The sequence below is a fragment of the Lonchura striata genome, chromosome 1 (assembly GCF_050655825.1).
Source record: "Lonchura striata isolate lonStrDom1 chromosome 1, ASM5065582v1, whole genome shotgun sequence".
NCBI lineage: Eukaryota > Metazoa > Chordata > Aves > Passeriformes > Estrildidae > Lonchura > Lonchura striata.
The window spans coordinates 29,006,740-29,026,540 of NC_140703.1; the positions used below are offsets into that span (position 1 = coordinate 29,006,740).

The 19,801-nt window shown below is 41.2% G+C and overlaps 1 protein-coding gene across 2 annotated transcripts in view; it reads right to left on the bottom strand.

The window, feature by feature from the left end:
• The window catches only part of GSK3B (glycogen synthase kinase 3 beta), a 149,203-nt gene that overhangs the window by 7,782 nt on the left and 121,620 nt on the right, over positions 1-19,801 (bottom strand). Inside the window, exons 9-11 of one of the 2 annotated variants that reach the window (XM_021548813.4) lie at positions 13,337-13,375; positions 10,827-11,013; positions 5,029-5,127 (exon numbers count right to left, since the gene is read on the bottom strand). In XM_021548813.4, coding sequence (XP_021404488.1) covers positions 5,029-5,127; positions 10,827-11,013; positions 13,337-13,375 — 325 coding nt within the window. The remainder of the gene's footprint in view (positions 1-5,028; positions 5,128-10,826; positions 11,014-13,336; positions 13,376-19,801) is intronic. The other variant, XM_021548814.4, reaches the window with a different exon arrangement.

Sequence of the window (19,801 nt, forward strand, 5' to 3'; positions counted from 1 at the left end):
TACATCTGGCTTTCTGGGCTGGAAGTGCATGTTGTGAACTCATGCCCAACCTCTCATCAACCAACACCCCCAAATCCTCCTCTTCAGGCTGCTGTCAATCCATTCTTTGCCCGTCTGTATTTGTGCCTGGGGTGCCCTGACCCAGGGGCAGGACTTTGCTCTTGGTCCCATTGAACTCAGTCAGCTTTGCACAGGCCCCCCTCAAGCCTTCCAAGGTCCCTCTGGATGGCATCCCTTCCCTCCAGTCTGACAACTTACTAGCTAGAAATGGGCAGCACTTGCTGAGTCACAAATTAAGTAACATCGACAACAGCGACAAAAATAGGAAATCAAACAAACAGCAGCATCCAGAAACACAAATGACAAGTGGGAAGAGAGGGTAATGCCTATTTGAAAAGGAAATGCTGCAAGGAATGTATGGGAAGAAAGACAAATCGTCCTGTGGGTTGAGGATGCCAGATGACTGCCCTGGGAGTTTCTGATTCCCTTTGATCTCACCCCAAATTAATTGCATCCCCTCCTTTAAAAAAGGAATGACCACCATGACAAAAAAAAAAACCTCATGCAATTAAAGCACCAAGGCTGCATGACGACAGTACCAGTGTTATGTGTGAAGCTGGCCTTGCAGGAGAGGGACGCCCTCCTATGTGGAGAATTTCCCTGAAGAAGCAATTCCCAAATCTCACACGCGTGCAGACCAAAAATGACCACAGAAATCAGAAGTGACCCAGCTGGCCAGATAATATCTTCTACATTTTAAAGTCTCACTATGCCTGTTCTAGATTAATTTTCAAGTATGGATAAACTGCAGTTAATGCAACATCTGCTGGCAGTGCCTGATGCAAGCAGTCCAGCTGGATTCTATATTATTGGCAGAGGATTTCTCTGTATGTGTACAAAAAGTGCTCGTATTTCATTTGCTGAAATGAAACATGGCTTTTGATCTCAATTTCCTGAAGACAGTAGAGGCTGAAATTGTTATCATTACATTGCTACTATATAGAGATAAAGAAAAAAAGGAGGAGGGGGATAGAGCTACTTCACGTAACACATGCTCCTTTTCTGTCATCACTGTAACAGGGGAGTTTCTGAGAAATATACATGCCACGTGTTAAAATACATCAGGTGATGCAGGCCAAGAACATTTTCTTGGGGCTTTTCACAATATATACATACAGAATACAGGAGTCCCCCCAGGCTGGGACAGAGTGCAGAGCAAGCTAAAGGCTGCCCTGGCTCCCAGCCTGCAAGAAAATGCAGTATTTTAACATTTCAGCTGATTTGTTGACTCTGCTTCAACAGGACGTTTGAGGAATAAAGAGGGGCTTATTCCAGAATCGCTTTGCTGAAAGCACCAGAAAAAGAGCACAACTGGAGTAGGAAGTTCTCTGGGCATTCATTTCTCACCATGAAAAATCTGTATTTGGGTCTAAGAGAAGGAAACCTAGGCCCTCAGCAGTGCTGACCGAGGACAGCAAAGCTCTGCTGGGGAGCACAGCTAGGAGCTGGCACACAGCTTTGTGGCACAGGACAGACAAGTGCCCAGCTCAAGGTCAGGGCAGCCTCTGTCCTGGACCACTGCCTGACACCTCTGCCTGAACAAGTAAAGAAGCATCATCAGGGCTTAAGTGCTAGCTGCTTACAAAAGTTCTTTCAGAGGGCAAAAGCTTCTCTCATCATTATAGAGAACTTCTTCCAATTCAGCTTTTCCCTCTAAGGAGTGCCTCAGCTTTCTTGGAGGGTACATGACACTCCTTAAAAACCTCCTGAAAGGGAAAGACAGGGCTACAGTTCAGATAGTGACAGAGTTGCCAGCTCAGACTGAGAAAGCCCATTAGCAGGGCGACAGCATTAGCTGGGTGCATTTGTGATGCTGACCAGCTGTGCTGCTCATCTGCAAAGATACAGATACAAAGCTACCACCAGCCTGGGAATCCTCACAGGACAGCTGAGGAGACAAGGGAAGGAGGAGAATAGCCTGGTTTACATATTGTGCTGGCCTATGGATACAGAAATCCAGACTCTGAGCAAACTGTGGAAATTTTACTTCTCTGGCCATGGATTCATCCCTGTTCTGAGCTTGTGGAACTCTGAGAAAATTGCTTGCCTATCTTCTCCTGGTTAAGGAATTCAAGTTTTTCAAAATTCCTTCAGTACCACAAATGCACTAAATCTTATTTCATGGAGCACTGTGGTGGTTTTCAGCTACGACATACTGGCAGGTAACACCAGCTCTAATCTGTTATGTTGCTGAAAGTTCAGGCACACCATTGCATTTGGGATTACATGGGATCAACACAGCAGGATGCCTAAGACTATGACCCCAGAATCCCTGCTGGCACAACTTCCCTGCAGATGGCAATTATGCTCTTCCCATCTTAATGCTGACTAACAGAGAGGTAGCTACTACTGCTGGCTCATCCAGGAAGAAAAACATAGTCACAGAAGCAGATATGCATTGCATTCAGCTTGCTCTGCACACTCCCCTCTCAGATGCTGTGGCCGCACAGTTATGAAGCCATCCTCTTCCTCCTCTAGCCACCCCCAGGAATACAACTGCACTGGCATTTTTCATCAATGGCAGTATAATTCACAGAAAGCTAGCACATCGTTTCAAGAAGGGGCCAATAAATCTCGTATTTTTTTTCCCCTCCACTTCGCTTTAGACATGCCACTATGTCAGAGAGTTTCTCATAAATGTTTAGGAGAATTTACTAATGTCAGAGCAGCAAGGCTACATACTCCCACTGCAAAGCCAGGTTTCATTACTAGAGCAAACTACAGCTTTTTACCTGAAGAGGAGAGGAAATTGACAACAAATGTGTTTTTTTTTTTTAACACCACTTGATAGAGAGAGGCACAAGTTATGCACTAGTAATGCAAATTACAGTTACATATTTGCTCTTCCCTTTCCTGCTTTGAGAGCTACATTTTGCTGCATCATTGCCACTCAGAAAAGCAGTTTCTGAACCTGTACTGCTTACACACACACACACACACACACACAATTTGCAGAGAAGTCTCCTGCCTATCAGGATGCCCTGGATTAGGTGGGAGACTTGCTCCCACACTGCTTTAGGAACTTAACATTTACTGCTCTGGAAGGTGCAGGGGATATAGAGAAAGAAGGGACTCCTTGTATGAAAAACTCCTGCTAAATGTAGCAACAGCATGCAAAGAAGAACAGGTTATAGTAACCTCAACAGGATCTAATCCTAAACATCATAATTCTGATGACATTCCCACTACCTGCTGTGAGAAACCTGCATCAGTAAGAAATAACCAACGGCAGAAATCCAAAGCTGTGCAATACTAAACTTAATTTCACAATTTCTTTCCAATCAGCAAGGATATTATTTTTGCTTCAAACCACAAATAGGAGAACATATCCCAACTCAGTGAAGTGCTTGCAAACAGAATCTTTAAAAATGTTGACATCAATAATATGGGATGGGTTGGGGTTTTTTGGCTTTGGTGTTTTTTGTTTTGGTTTGGTTTTTTTTAATATTTCACATTTAGGACACGGACTACTGCATCTTCTCCCTATACAAGCCCTTGGAAAGTGCTGAGTGAAAACAGATTTCTTAACTCCATTAATTCCTCAAGACATGTGTCTTAGTGGAGAGAATTCCTTAAAAGACATGAAAGGGATATTAAGTGAAACAATATTTTTCAGAAAGGCTTAAAATAATTTTCCATGTTTGTATTTTATACTTTTTAATCACTTTTACTACTTTATCTGTTTTCTCACTTGTTGAGCAACAGATGCTCAACAACATAAGAGGCAAACAGAGAACATGACTATTTGCAAAATACCACCAAGTGTATGAAACAAACATAGTAAATTTGAAAATAGCAGTTTTGCTTTCTCCTAAATTCAGAGTACATAAATGGTACAAGCTGTGTCTTTAATCTACTGCTACTGCAATTTCAGAGAGAAATCTCATATTTCAAACCTGGGTGCATCTGTCCCAGAGTATGAAAATTCTCTCTTCATCACTGGCTGGACCAAGTGCATCAAATATCAGGTAACTGTCCAGCACATCAACCAGCAAATACTTTCCTGCGTATTTCAAGAGCAGCTTTTGAATCAGGCCTTCTCCTCTTCAGCTATCCTGCACTAAAGAAATGCCCTGCACTGCAAAAGGGCTGACAGCCCTTGTGGGCTGGGGCTGATGTGCATGCAGGACATGTGGAAGCACACCTGCTTTGCAGCCTGCCTTTGGTTGCCCAAGCCCCGAGAAAGCCTCTGGTGTGCTGACTCAGGGCTGACTCAGAGGAAGAATGCCATGTACTGAATCACCTCTGCCACATCCTGCAGCACCTGGAAGTTTCTTTGGGAGTTTCCCAACTGGTATTACCAGGCGTTAAAACTTTCACTGGAAACAGAATACAATATGGAGTGGCTAAAGGCCAACAGTGAGCTTTTAAAAGAAACCTGGGAGAGCAGGAGGCTCTCAAACAAAAAATTCACTCAGTGCTGGCCAAAACCCAAAAATATCTGCCTTGTGCCTGAAGATGACACAAGGAAGGTCAGCAGGAAGCAACTGCAACTACCAAGATGAGGCAGTGAGCAGGCTGACTGAACTCCCTAACTAGACTTTTAGATGACAATGCCCTTAGGGAAAAATCCTCTCTCTCCATCCACACTACACGGAGGCCACATGCTCTGAGAGCTAGCTGTTTCTTTTCTTTCTAGGCATCACAACTCATTCCCTAACTCAGTATTAATTTCAGGATGCCTGAGAGCACAGAAATTAGGTGCAAACTAATAGTGAGAAGGACCAACAAATTAAGCAATCAAATGCAAGTTTGAGTGCCTTGGGTTGAGATTTGGGTTGGTGACCACAGCTAGCACACAAATGACCACCTACCAAGACCAAAGTTCAGGTGATACTAAAACAATCCCTTCCTCCCCATTCACTTTGTGGGCTGAGGTGACTTGTGGCCTCAGCAGAGGGAAGGTGCCTGGGCAGCAGAAGGAGGGTGGGGAGGGAGGGAGGGAGGGAGGCAGTTGCACGCTCTCACCTGAGGCTGCTGTAGCATTTGTAGGGGTTGAAGCAGCTGCTTGGTTCCGGGCATGAGCAGGGATGAGGATCGAAGCCAGAGATGGGTTACTTGACAGTTCTGGAGGGGAGGTGGAACAAACAATTAGCTCATCATCCACAAAGTGCTCCACATGCAGGATCAGCTCCTAGGGTTTCCCCCTGTAACAGCACCTCAGTTGAAACAATGCCCTTACAGCCCAAGGTCATGTTACATTTTCTTCTTTGCCAACCAATGAGGAAACCACAATGATATTTAGCAAGGCAGTATTCCAGAGCAAGACTGCCAAAACTACAGATAGTGGTGCAAAGGAGTATTTCCTAGAGAAAGACAGTGGCTTGGGAGCAAGCAAAGAACCAGCTGAGCCTGTACCTTGTCAATGGCCTAATAATGCTGTTTCCTTCTGAGCATTGGAGAAGGATCCCCTTCTTTACAAGCCCACCTGCAATCAGTCCCAGGGAGAAGGCTGGTAACAGTGGTGCTGCTTTGGGCACTGGTTCAGCAAGCAAGCAGCTGCAACAGTTGCCCCAAGAGCGTCAAGGATTAGTTCTTTGGCTCACTCAAGCATAATTTTTTCTCAAGGACCCAAGGACCCAAGACCAGTCTCTCACAGCAGTCTCTTTGAGCAGGGCCAAGAAGAGGTAACATATCCTTTAAAAGGACAGGGAAAGGCAAAGGGAATTGGTCAGCTGAGCAATTTAAATGGACAACAAAATGATGCAATCATTCTGTCTATTTTTTCCCTGGTTAATGTCTTCAGTCATGTCTTTTAGGCTCCAATATAGCTTCAGTGTGTATCAGAATGAGAAATAGGCATCTTACAGCCACAACTGTGGGAGGATTAAGGGCAACACATTGCCAACAAATGACAATCTTTTGTCACCCTTTCAAGAGAATGTAGTGTCTCACAGAAGGTGGGATTGAGCCGAGACAAGACAGGTCCTGTTTGTTTCAGAAACAGGAGTGACTGCCTGTCTCCTGAGAAAGCAACATCCGGTAAAAAGGATGTGAACAGTCACCTCACAGAAGGAGACTGATGACTTTTGGAGCTCCAGGAGGTCATCTGGAGGAGAAATGGTTATGCAAGACCTCCAGATAGCACAGGTTGTACAGAAGCCCAGCTAAATCATGGCATAGGTTCAGTAAGAGGCTTTTGGACACAGTCTCAAATTATTTGGGCTCATTTTTAAGAGGCTATTGCTATTTTTTAATGCAAGCTTTAAACTCAGGGCCTAAAGGGAGCAGCAGTCCACTTGCTGGGTTTTTTTTTCTCTGCTGTTATATTAAATTTCATTACTGCTAGGAGGGCAAGAGGCAGAAGACTCCCCTGATTACATGCCTCTTATTACTACACATTTTAAGATGGTGTTTCAGCACTTATGAATGCAAGCAGGTTGCTACACTACCTGCAACCCATCTATCTTGTAATACTCCATTCAGGTCTAAGCAGACCTAGCTACTCCTTTTAGAAAGCCTCAGTATCCACAGCACTTGTACAAATACAAAATCCTCAATTCATGTGGGAGTAATTCAGAATTCATATATTCATAATGTTATACAGAATTTGTGACTCTCCATTTTAAATTGCAAAATAAACCAAAGAAACATGAATCCTTACGTGTCAAAGTAGAACACAGTTATAAGCCTATATTTCAATACTATCTTGGGTATTAGCTGCTTTGTGCTAGAAGATGTTGCTCCCTTAGTATTTTTTTCCAAATCTGTTTCTCAAATCTGTTATTACTGCAAACCTACTCTTTACATTACTCTTTTGAAAGTTTCTATCACCCCTGCATTATTTTCTGCTCATCACTCAAAACAATATGGGGCTGTGATCCAAACAAAACCAGAAACAAAACAAGGAAACCCCATGACACTTGCTACCTTCTGGTGCTGCACAGTGCCTTGAGGTGCAGCTACAGACTGTCAAGTGTTGATGTAGCCCAAAAACTAGTTGATCAGACAGAACACCTTACAAGGGCACTTCGACCCTCTCCTCATTCCTTCTTCCTCTAATGTTGTCAGAAGACCTCCTTTTGTATTATGGCAATAATAACGGGTTTTTGTTGTGCTTAATGCAAGCGCAACCATTTCTCTGAAGCTACCTTAAGGAACTTTCATAGAGACTAGAAGACTGATCTTGTCCCCTTCTCAAACCTCACATTATCTTTCTTGATAGGAAGTTTCTTAAATTCAGCATACTCTGAAAGTCTTGAACTTAAAAAGGAGCAGGCCAATTCAGAGGAGATATAAACAAAGTAAAGTGGACTCTTTTGGTTGAAGTTTAATAGCAGCTTTGCTTGAGAACTTATTTGAATTTTTGCTGCAATTTATTTTTGCACCTATCCCATCTTTAAGGATGAGACATGGCAATACTAAGGAGAAAGCTTGACCTGTGATTATCTGCAGTCTTCAAAATACTGAGTGAGAATCTTTGTCCTTAGTGATTTCCCCCACAGTATTTGGGCAGGGTGTTCAACTGTAACCTGATTATGGAACCAAATATGCAACTGAAGGCTGGGGTAATTACAACCAGTGCAGCTGCAAGAAGCTATTGTGGTCAAGGCAGTCCAGACAAAAACTTTCAATATCATGATGTGAATAGAGCAGCTATCACAATTCATTTATGAGACCCAACTCCCATCCACATCACCTGGGAGAACACCTTTGGCTTTCTGCTGATCAAATATCATTTGCAGCCACTTAAGATCTCCAAGAAGGAGCAGGAATGAAATTGTCCACTTTTACTAGAACAGATCACCTTCATTCCCCAAACACAAGAAAATTCTTGGTATTGGGAAACAGCACAGTGTTCTTTTTCAGTATTATTATATTTGATATATCAACACTGCAGGAATTACCTGGAAAAATTATTCTATTGTTCTTCTAACATGTTTTGGTTTTTTTTTTTTTTTTTTTTTTGGTCGCAATAACAAACTTTCCATTATATATACACATAAACATTTACATATATATCTCTCTGAATAAAAAAAAAAAAAAAAAAAAGAATTAACGGTCACAGGCTAGGGTCATTAAAATATAAACAAACAAAAATCCCAATGCATTCCCCCTTCAATAAAAAGTAATTTATCTGTGAGAAGCATGATAACCATTCCTAAGTGCTGAATCACTGCAAGAATTTTACAATCTTCAGTGTCCAACATGGAGTGATATTAACTTTTGTGACAAAAGCAGCACAATTGCTGACATGTTACAAGTGGTTTAGGAAACGGCAGTCATTTCACAGACTATTTGAAAATGTGGCTTCTAAGAGAAAAATTGTTTTTTGTCTTGCAGCTCTAAAAGCCTAACTGAATTGCAGCTCTGTGGCTAGTAGAGATACATCCTTAGCCAAAATAACTTTTTCAAAACCCAATTAGCATATAATGCTAATTAAAAAAAAAAAAAGACAAACTTTCAGGCAAGACATTATAAATTACCAGACAATGGTCTCTTCAACAGATTTAATCTCTAAGATAAACACCCACAACTACATGGCTACCCACCCACTACATGCCCCACAACTACAGCTGGCTGCCAAAGACCATGATCTTGATCTTCCATATACCCTCACTGCTCTTTTTCTAGACTCTATCTGAACAGCATCAGTGCTCAGGTCAGCAGATTTGGTATGCTGCTTAATTTCTTTTTGAAAATCAGTCCAATGCCTTAGTGGTCAGATTTATCTTGTCATTTCTACCAGTTTTGCCTTCAAGCCCTCTGCAGTCACCTCCTACTTCATGGGTTTCAGGCAACTGGCTACAGCCAAATCAAACACTTCTAGAACTTAATATTGCCTGTTGAAAACAAATGCTATTTTAAACAAAATTGTCTTTCATTACTTTTTAAATTACCACAGATGACTCAACATGACTCATTATCCATCTAATGATCTATTTCCCAGTTGGGATTTCTGCTCTGGAGTAGCCAATTTGATGGAACCTTGCACAGTAAAGACCAGAGAACAAGGACTGAATACTAGTCACAGAAGGAGCAAAAGCTTCTTGTGTATCTTCAGTTCATAGTCAGGACTGCTGTACATTTATCACTACAAAGTTCTTCAAATCACTGTGCTAAGCAATGTATTGAGGTATTTTAAAAATAATTCTGGTTTTGGTTTTTTGAGTTTGACCGGTCACCTGCAACAGAGCTTGTTTGGAAATTAATGATCAGCCTATGTCCAGCCTTCCCCTTAGAGATGGTAAAGCTGGCACCTGTAGATGACAGAACTTTCCGTTTTTTATCTTAAGGAAATTGCTCCACAGGAACTGATTTCTCTTACCATTCCCAGGAGTTGCTTTGTGAGGGAAGGCTCATGAGCTCTTTAGGATGGCAAAAGAGGAGCTTCAAACTTGCTTGAGCACTATGGTAACTTATCCAGCAGCTTCTACACTATCTGAGGGGAACCAGGGATACACTCACAATACATGTATCTGGTTTTCCCATAAGAAAAACATTTTGAATTGACTCACTATAAGGCTTTCCAACTCTATTTAAAAACTTTTTTTTGTGTAGCAGGTAAGTTCAATCTTAATGTCATCATGAAACAATTAATCAATACTTTCAAACAGAACAGGGGTGAAGCTGTATTAAGATACTGGGATTGAAACTATTTTAGCTACCGAAGATGGCCTTAGAGGGGCAAAACAAAAGGCAATCCAGGAGTACAAGGAAGCACTTGTAACATAACTACTAAATTTCTAACAACAGATATAGAAATCAGCACAGAGGACAGTGACCTGAAAGCATAAGCTATTTACTTGACCACTTTAATGTGTTTATGCTTCATAAATAGCCTTTTATTTTTCAAATTAAAAAGCTCAAAAAGTGGAAGGAGAAGGCTGTTTCACATTTTGGCAGAAGGACACGGCATGCACTAAAGAGTTTGAAAAATGACATTGATGCTAAATGGGCCAAAAGGTGTTTTTTAGACTTTCAAGAGAAAATGCCTAAGAACATTATCGCTCAAAGGGTGAGAGTTGGCAGTGAATCACTTAAAGAAAAACAACAGAAAAAGTGCTCCAAAATTAATTATAAGCATATTTGTATGCCATACTTCTCACATGTTCTGTCTTGGCAGGCAAAACTATTCTGAGGGGTATCAGTTTTACATTTCTGACTTCTGTAGAAAAAAATAGGTGAATGTTTTTAAAATCTGATACCAGCCTGGTTTCAAATAAGAAAGTTAGTTGTACATTTATTTTTACAGTTTCTAAATTACTGAGTCAGTGTAATGCCAGATGAACTGTACAGCATATTAAATCTGGACAGTAAAGCATCTGTATTTATCTTGCATCCAGAACCAAAATGGGCAGCAACACTACAAACCTTCATGCCAAACCTAACATGCAATACTACTTGGCTACGGTGTTTCAGGTAAGAAGAAGCAGGACCATCTCCAAATAATACTCTAACCTGCATGGTCCACTGACTGTGATATTTCACACAAAGCCATCAGCCCAGCTGCAGACTCTGACATATTCATATTCATACTCTGCAGACACATGCTATAAGCATGCAATCCTTCCTGATGCAATCCAGTAACAACCACCCTCAGTACCTCAGCAAAACTGAATTGCAGGAACCAAGACTCTGAAAATCCTGTAACTTCAAGACCCTTTCCACTCCTTTTGAAAAGGACACCTGGTTATGCAATTACTTAATAAACTTAGTACCACTCGGAGATTTTTAATTCCAAGGAAGTAACACCTGCATTACAGCCAACATTTATCCCACTGCTTCCTCCTTAAAGAAGGGATTCTTCAATGCTCTTGGGCTACCTTGAGTGGTGAAATTGAAGAGTGCAGGTTTATCTCGCCCGTTTGGTAACTTGACGTTTGGGTCCCGTAGTTCATCGAAGAAAGAGTGTGCGCAGGCCTCCAGGGGAGTCAGGCGGGCCGTGGGGGTGTACTCCAGCAGGCGGCTACATAGCGCAATTGCTTCGGGGGGAGTGCGGGGCCGGAAGACCTGCGGGGACAGCAAGAAAACAAGCAAGGAGAAACACGTTGTCTGGCTAGGTCTCGTCCCTCTGTTGACCAGAAGCAAGTCAGAGCAATTAAACCTCTCATTGCCCAGCAAGCTGGAACAAACTTGCGGTTTGTGCTAATCAAAGTCCTGCAGTAAGTGAGGGAAAATCCATTCCTGGGGTTGAGAAAGGGTTAATTGCAACGCCTTGCGCTAGAGTGAAGGTGCAATGCCAGCAAGAGACTTCATGAGAGCGCACTCAGAAAAATGACTTTGAGAATGAAGGGGAAACTCATTCAAAAATCATGACAAACACACACAGGTGCTACCAGCCATGCATATGGGATGGAGTGAAGGTGGGGAAGAAGGTTCAAAATGAGCAGGATTCATTGAATGTAAAAATATAATACAGCCCTGCTATGGTTTTGGGTTGGGGTTTTTCTGGCTAGTGAAGGAAGTCTTACTAACATGGACTTTTGCAGGCAGGCAGGTCAGACTGTTGCTATGGAGGCTGCTGTTCAGCTTTGGAGAACAACAAGGAAAGCACGGGTGGGGTGCAGGAAATGTCTAGCTCCAATTTGCAAGTTACTCCTTCTGTGACCTTATTCTGGCAAGCTACTCCCGTAAATTTATAGGGATAATTCCTGAACATTTGGTATTTATAAGGACAGCTGAAAATTGTGTCAAGAAAACCAACTATTTTAGTCCAACAGATTTTCACTTCAAGTGATTACAAAAAGCAGTTCTACACTGCAGCTTTGTTTTAAGCCTCTAAGAATCATTCTACCCACTGCTAACCACACTCTCCATACTCCTTTCTCATTCCATTATAAGCAAAATAGGAGTTAATCATGTACATGACCTGGATGGCCTCCTCAAGCACTTGTCTCTTGCTATGTTGCAGGTAAAATACAGTAAATACAGTCTGGGGTAAATGGAATAGGGTGGGTGTGAGTTTTAAGTTCTGATTGATGCCAGCATTTTTGATAAAAATTGAGGTAATGCAAAATGCCTCTGCACCAGTGCAGGTGAACTCAAGCCACACAGCACCAAAGATAGAAAGAGAGGAAAAATCAGTGCATTACATGCTAGTTAGTCACAGACAAAAAAACTGCACAGGCACCCCTTTAGGAGGTTTTAAACCAGGCATATATGCTCTCTTGAATGAGAATCAAACACAAAAGCCAAGTTCTGCAGGGACTGAAATTTCCTGCCCCTGGTACCCAGCACTGGGTTTGCTGCAGTGTGTGCTGAGCTAACTAACTTGTGTAGCAAGGAATCCTGACTAGCGGAGTCAGGGAGCCACGGACAGGAAGACTTGACTTCATTTGTACTACCAGGTTATTGCAAAACAAACTGCAAAAGTTTTCACATGAGGCCTATAATGACAAAAAGAAAGGCTTTAGTCTAACACTGCTGGCAGAGAACCTGTACTGACCACTGTGTTACTGAAAAGGCAGCTGAAGCTGCTTTGTGACCGCTGCCTGCAGAGCTTGTGACCACAGCACAGAGGATGCAATTATTACTCCCAAGTCACAGCCTGACCAGAACAAAATCCAAGACTGTCTCCAGTTAAAAAACAAAAAGCCTTCTGGCTTCCCCCCACCTCCACATGGTAAGTAGCACAAATGTGTATGTCTTGAGGTAAACCCACAAAACTGAAGTTGTTCTGTATTTAACGAGAGGTAAGATTACTGAGGTCTCCCTCATGCACCTTCACAGTAATATTTTAACAAGTGTGATTTATCACAGCTTGAAACTTTAGTACTTCACTCTTAGGTGTGTTTTTCTCCTCAGTACAGCTCACATACAAGCAACTATAGAGATTTTTAAAATAAAATAATTTTATTTCCTTATGGCAAAGATGACAAGCCCTTACATTGAGTCACAAATCTGACATATGTAAAAGGAGTACTTGCTTGTCCACTCAAACTCTTCATTTTTAAGTCCTTGAAACCCTAACATGCTTCCTAAATCCTGTTATGAACTGCTTAGCCTGCTTTTGGATTTGGAATTAGTAATTTGGGGTAGGCACTTCCCAAAGTCTGCCCTAACTGCTTTATGCAGGAAGGGGAAAACATATATATATATATATATATGTACACACACTAGGAGGGCCCACATAGCCTTCCCCTGCAACAAGTGGTGACTAACACATGAAGCAAGTTACAGGTCCGTGCTCATCTCATCTCTATCAGCTTGTGTTACATTTGCCTGGCTACTGCCTCAAGGATGCAGTTTGAATTAAATTATTCCACTTCCAGCATTTCTCTCCTTTTTTTTCAAGGCTAGGCCTAGTAATTTGAAAAAATATTTAAGTACATACCCGTACTCCTGAGGTGAAATGTCCTGTTCCTGACGAGTCCTAAAGATGATAATGCAGTGAAATAATCCAAACAGGGGGAGTCAATCCAAAAGAGAATAGTCCAGCAAGGAAAAATATAGCCAATATTATAAGAAATCCATGGTGTGGGGGACATAGTAAATGTTTATACAATTAGAAACTTTAAACATCAGTCTCCATAGCAGCAAGTCCAACTTCACCACAGTGTATGCCAAAAAATCGATTGTGCAATGGTGAGGCATAGTATAGAAACATTTCTATATGAAATTTATGTTCCAATGCCAGTGCATTTACTAAAAAAATAAAAAAAATTGAAATCAAAACTCTAACTTGAACTAAAAGGGTAATTGAAATTGCCATAATAAAGAATTTTCAGTCCTCGGTCCTGGATATAAATGTCCACAGAACCAAGTGGCCAGATTAGTTTCTTTCCAAAGATGCATCCCACTTGTAAATCTGTTCCAGACACACAATGTAAACTTTTGGATGGTTTTGGGTTTTTATCAAAAAACCCCAAATCCCTAGCAATTTGTAATTTGTGCTGAAGACGAAGTAAAAATCTGATATCTATACTTTTAAATTTGGATATTTTTAATTTGTGTGCACTACGAGTACCTCAGGCCGCCGCGGATTATTCTCCATTTTGGATTGACTTCCCCCTCCACTGGATTTTGTTTGCTGGCATTATCTCTTTAGGATTCTTCAGGAACTGGACGTACCACCTCAGGAGTGCGGGTATGGACTAAATTTCTCTCTTTTGCGGGTTTATTCCCCCTCATACCCGTCGCACCCTTAAATTTTTTTCTCCTCAATTTGTCCCCTCCCACCTCCCTTTTGAATAACAGCCTAAGAAATAAAAGCAAAGCCCTCTATGGTCTTTTAGCTCTTCCCATTCAGCAGAGCTCCCCCGGGAAAGCTGCCCAATTCACCCACCGAGAACTACACGAGCAGCTGCCGCCCACGGCAATCGCTACGCCAGCACTTCCATGCCACGGGGCACCGACGCCAAGGCTGAGCTGATGCTCCGTGGTGGGAAGGGGTGGGAGGACAGACAGACAGTGGGACTTGTGAGCCGTGAAGCCCCTTGCACATACGTCTCAGCAGGAGTTTAAAGTCTCTGTAGTTCTCAGTGAGGGAATCAATTTAGTAAATAATCCGCGGATTATTTTTAGTCTGCGGACTAAAATTTAGTGCACGGACTAAAATCCGGCCCATCGGAGCAAAGTCTGTCTCGGTCTAAAATACATTTGGGTGAAAGCAAAAGAAAAGGAAAAAAAAAAAAATAAAAAAAAAATAAAAAAAAAAAAAAGGAAAGAAAAAAGAGAAAGAAAAAAAAAAAAAGAAATAAAAGCTAAGTGCACAAAGTGTTTGGGTAGACTAACATTTAGTATGCAGACTAAATACGGCCGGGCAAAAGGCACAGCAAGTCCACAAACAAAATCAAAACGAAAAATAAAACACTGACAGGAACTTTTAAAGCAATCGAATACTACCCCACCGGCGCAGCAATTCATTTTTCTAAAATGAAACAAGACCTTGTGTAAGGCTATTTGTCCACAGGAGGGACCGAAGGCTCAAGTTTTCATTTTAAAAAATGAACCTGTTTTGGAGATAAACAAATGCAAAAAAAAGGCTTTACATACAATATTCTTCAAGAAAAATTTGCACTTGAATAACTCAAAACCTCTTGTTTCTGCAAAGCAAATGAATTTCAGGCTGAGACCCAGGTTGCTGTTTTTTTCTTTGGGGTTTTTTTTGGATGTGTTACAAAAATCTCTGGATGATCATGTCAAATGGAAATGCTGACTCATCCAAAGCCACAGATTTTGGTGCTTTTGTTGGTTTTTCCCTCCCCCCTTCAGATGCCAATAAATCTATACCTCACCAAAAAGCTGAGGGACCAGTGCGAGTTGTTTCTTTGTTCAGGCTTGCTGCTGATGCTCAAATACCAAAAGACCATAAGAGCGAGCCAGCAAGGCCTGACACACTCCTCTCTCCCCTTAAACTGAGCTGCTATCAATGCAATTTTTTTTATGTTACTCCTCCTTCATTTTTCTGGAACTACCACCTTCTTCAACATTTCAGGCTTAAGTGCCCCTGATGCACTGCACAGCTCTCATCCCCAAGAGACTTCAATTCAGATGAAGACTTTGTGCACATTTGGAAATACTTCCTACCAGTGTAGCGAAGTTTATGTCCCTTCTGAATTTTATTTTTCTGCACATATGGAAAGATGGAAAGCACAGAATTTTCCTATTTCACTTCACTCACATCAGCATTCATCTCTCAAATAAAACCACATGGGGCAAGAGCTAAGTATTGTTTTAACGGAATGGTTGCTCTGACTTTCAATTCATTGACATTCCTCAAACAAACTTTCCATGCACAACACGAGATCCATCGTCTTGCCGTAATTAAGCCCCAAAGCCAAAGCTTCACAATGTGACACCAAGGTGCTCTTTTAGCCAGTGTGTATTAAAGACATGATTTCATGCCATCAACCACGGTGCATCTTGCATGCAGATTGTGAATACTGCCTGCATGCTGTGCTACCTAAGAGACCAGAGGCTTAGGGAAATGACATCTGTTGCTAACACATCAAGTTTGTGACACCATGGTTAAAAATTTCCTCACCAGCTTCAGACTCACACACTTTGCCAAGAACCACCCACACCACCGATTCAAGGCTGACAGTCTGTGCATATCCTTTTGGCTTGTAAGCACATTTTTTACTGCACATGAACATTAGGTAAGAGAGAAAGCTCCTCCTTTCAACCAAAAGCTTGTACTGTTTACAAGCCAAGTCATCAATGTAGAACATAACCCTCAAATCAACTTTAAAAAAATGCTATCATACAATACAATTACTATGAAGCAGCATTTTGATCACTCAAATTTAACACAATAAGGCTCATGAGAAACACAACATGTTCACAAACAAAAGAAGAGAGAAGAGACAGACTCAAGACAGCAATGTATACACTGAGCTCTACCTGGCACAAAAAACCCCAAGGCTTCATCTGAAGTTCTCGGGACTAGTCTTGTTCCAAAAAACTGAGAATTTCAACATGGGATTTCTGAAATATGCCATTTGGCTAGTTTGAAATGTGCAAAACTCACATGACAAAAACAGAGGTTAAAAGATGTCCACGAAAGAGGCACTGGTGTTGGGAGATATTTTAAAATGTATATTAGCCCCCCAACTTCCTTCTCTGATTAAATCTCCTCTATGTTTTTCTAGAAGCACCTCAGAAATAGTAAACGCCTGATTAGTCAAGAATTCCTGTCTGATGGCACTTAGACAGGGGAAAATAAAGTAAAGACAGAAGGGTTAAGTGGCTTACAAATGAGCCAACACAGAACTGGGAACTGGACCAGGAACCTGTCTTCAATGCTACTTCTTGTTGAGACCACACATTTTTTACTGGGCTCCTTCCACTGAGGACCCTGTGGAGACAGAATGAGCTTGCATTTGTTACCCAGTGCATGTGCTCTGCTTCCATCAAGCTCCAAAGGAAAGCAACAAAGCTAAGCGGAACTAAACAGTTCCCCTTCTCTTGAGAGAGAACCCTCAAAAATGTACCTCAGTGCTCTCAACCTCGCTGGACAGCTGCTATGAATAGCCTAGATAGATGTGTTACAGTGGCATGGCTAAACAGATAGTACACTGCAGAAGACACATTAAATTTAGTATTTGACTTCCATAGTCATTGATGGAAATCCTTTCTAAATGTTGCATTAGTGCTCACTCATCTACTGTTAAGCAGTACTTTCTTTACTGCATAAGAATTGGGCAGAGACAGGGCAATTTACCACCCAGCAAACCTGGCTTTTTTTCTCAGCCATGTAAAATAAGAGATTTACACTGTCAAAAATCATTGCTGCTGCAAAAGGAGCTGACAAATATGAACTTGGCAGATTTTTTTTTTTCCTTTTAAGTTAGTCTCTAGAAGAGCTGTTTTCACTCTTTGCTTGTAAGTCATTACACATCAAGCAAAAACCAGAGCTGTACTCTTTAGAAAAAGGTCAACACACAATTTTACAACAGGCATAAATCAAGTCCAACTCATGCTGGAAATGAGAGTTCTGCCCTTTTGGACATACAGGTCTGCCCTGGTCCCTTGTCCCAACATCTGCAGTCTGGTCAGAATGGTCAGTTAGGTAAAGGAAATTGATTCAAATTCTGAACACGTGTTGTTCAAGAAGTTTTTACCACCCTGCAAAGCATAATGCATTTCAGGAATATGCAGGTGGGAGCTGGAGAACTGACCCAGCTTCACAATGAACTTAATGCCAATTACAAAACTGCAACCAAAGAAACATCTCATCCTCACTGTATCTTTGTTCCTCTACAAAAGAGCAGACTAGAATCTCAGAAAGAAGAGTTTGCATTTTCATCTTGAATCCAAATCCAAGTCCACTTACAAGATTTCTGACAAAAGTTTTTGCTTTCTTTTGTCATCAGTTATAATTAGAAGTGACAAAATGAGCTGTCTGTTTATCAATTTGACTGTTTGGTATTCTTCCTTGAATCTACAGTATGAGCAGTCACTTTGGAAGCATTACAAGCAAAACAATCTGCTTAAAAACTAGACAAGAACAAGGAGAGCAGGAGTAGGACAGGATGAAGACATAAAACCAATTCTAGAGGGTGGAAAAACATGTTTATGAGAGAGACCAGGGTCTACATCCCAGTCTCAGAGTGTGGGGAAGACAACAGGACTCTGCTACAAGCACAGAATTATTCAACATTCAAGGTAAAGTGATTGGTATTAGAAAAACATACATACAGAACACACATGTACACAAGAGGATATCAAAAGCAAAGTATTAGGCAAGTATTTTATAGCATTAGAAGAAATTATTCATAATGTAGGCAGAAATACGAATTCTGAAGTAAATATCCAAAGCTACTCTTTAGCACAACCAACAGTGGTTCTGCACAATTTCAGCTGCAGGCAGAATTGGCCAATAGCTTTGGAGAAGTGCCAGAAGGGATGAGCTAGAGTCTGAAGTCTCATCTTAGGCACTGTTTTCCTATGCTATAACCATCTGGCTTAAAGACACAGACAAAAAAATACTCTGAACAGTACAAACAATGGAAAAGCCCCTAAAAGAAAAAGGAAGTGCTTACAAAGTTGGGAGGGATCCTGCCCAAAATCTCCCACAAGTTTATTGTGAAGGCAAAGTAATGCAGAGAAAAGTCCTCATGTATTTATCCACAAGAGTGCACAACAGAGGGGCAGAGGTGCTTAAAACTAACCTAAACATGACAGTTTTTCTCCCTGTCTCTTCCACTGTCAGGCAAATGACTCCTGTCTTTTTCCAACTCAACACTGACTTGGAAATCATTACTAAGATGCCAGTTAAGTATAGATTTGGGGATGGTGAATAAAGCCATTATCTTGAGTGCACTTGAATTTATCACACCAAAAGTATATTTTAAAAATTCCTGCATGTTTGAAAAAATCTTGCAAGTACTTTCAGAATAGGAGAAACAAAGGCAACCAAACCACAGCACACTGAAGAGACTAATTTTCCATTTTTAAGAGCTGCCTGCAGTAGAAAGTGTTTCTATGTCTATACAATGGAGACAAGGCAGAGGTTATGATTAAGCAAAGAAAACTGCCTTTGCTGTTACAACTTGTATTGTTCTGCCTTCATGAAACATGGGCATATATATGCATACAAATCTTTCATTATCCTGACATTATATTTGCAAACATGTAGCAGTATCCTTGGGTGGGGAAAAGAAAAAAAATCCAAGAGTCATTTTCCCTACACAGAAAAGGCCTAAAACACATAATTCTATTACATTTACAACAATCTTAATGAGATCCTTTACTAGCTAGATGCAAGAGGAAAGGCAGGCTGTCGAATTTGGACATTTTATATATTTGTGGAAGTTATCACAGCACTGTCTTGCTTTTCATTACTGCAGGGATCTGAGACCTAAAGGTAGCCTCTGAGTAATGCTGGATCAAGGGTAGCTGTAATGGGGCCATGGTAAGTAACACCAATCTACCAGTGTATGAAGAATGCCTTTAGACCTTTTAATTGGCTGTCCCACTGTGCCTGCCCCCTTCCAAAAGGGCCAAAAGATTCACAGAATGACCAAAGCTGAACTTCAACAGCCCTGTGATTTACAGTGTTGCAGATGATCCTGGATTTCCTCCTTGGCTTTCCAGTTAGAGAGTTATATGGTATAGATTAAGCTTAGTCAGAAGAACAGAAATAAGTATAAAGATTAGTAGCACAGATCAGACTGCACTTCTGAGAAGAAAGAAGGCTCAAGCAGTTGAGGTGGCTGAAAGACACAGAAGCAAAAATATGACCCAGTAAAAAAAATTGCATCAAATCTCCAGACAGGGTAGTAACTTTTATTTTATGAGCTGACATCATTGGAAAAAATGGACTGGTTTTCCAATCAAGATATACCTGAAGACA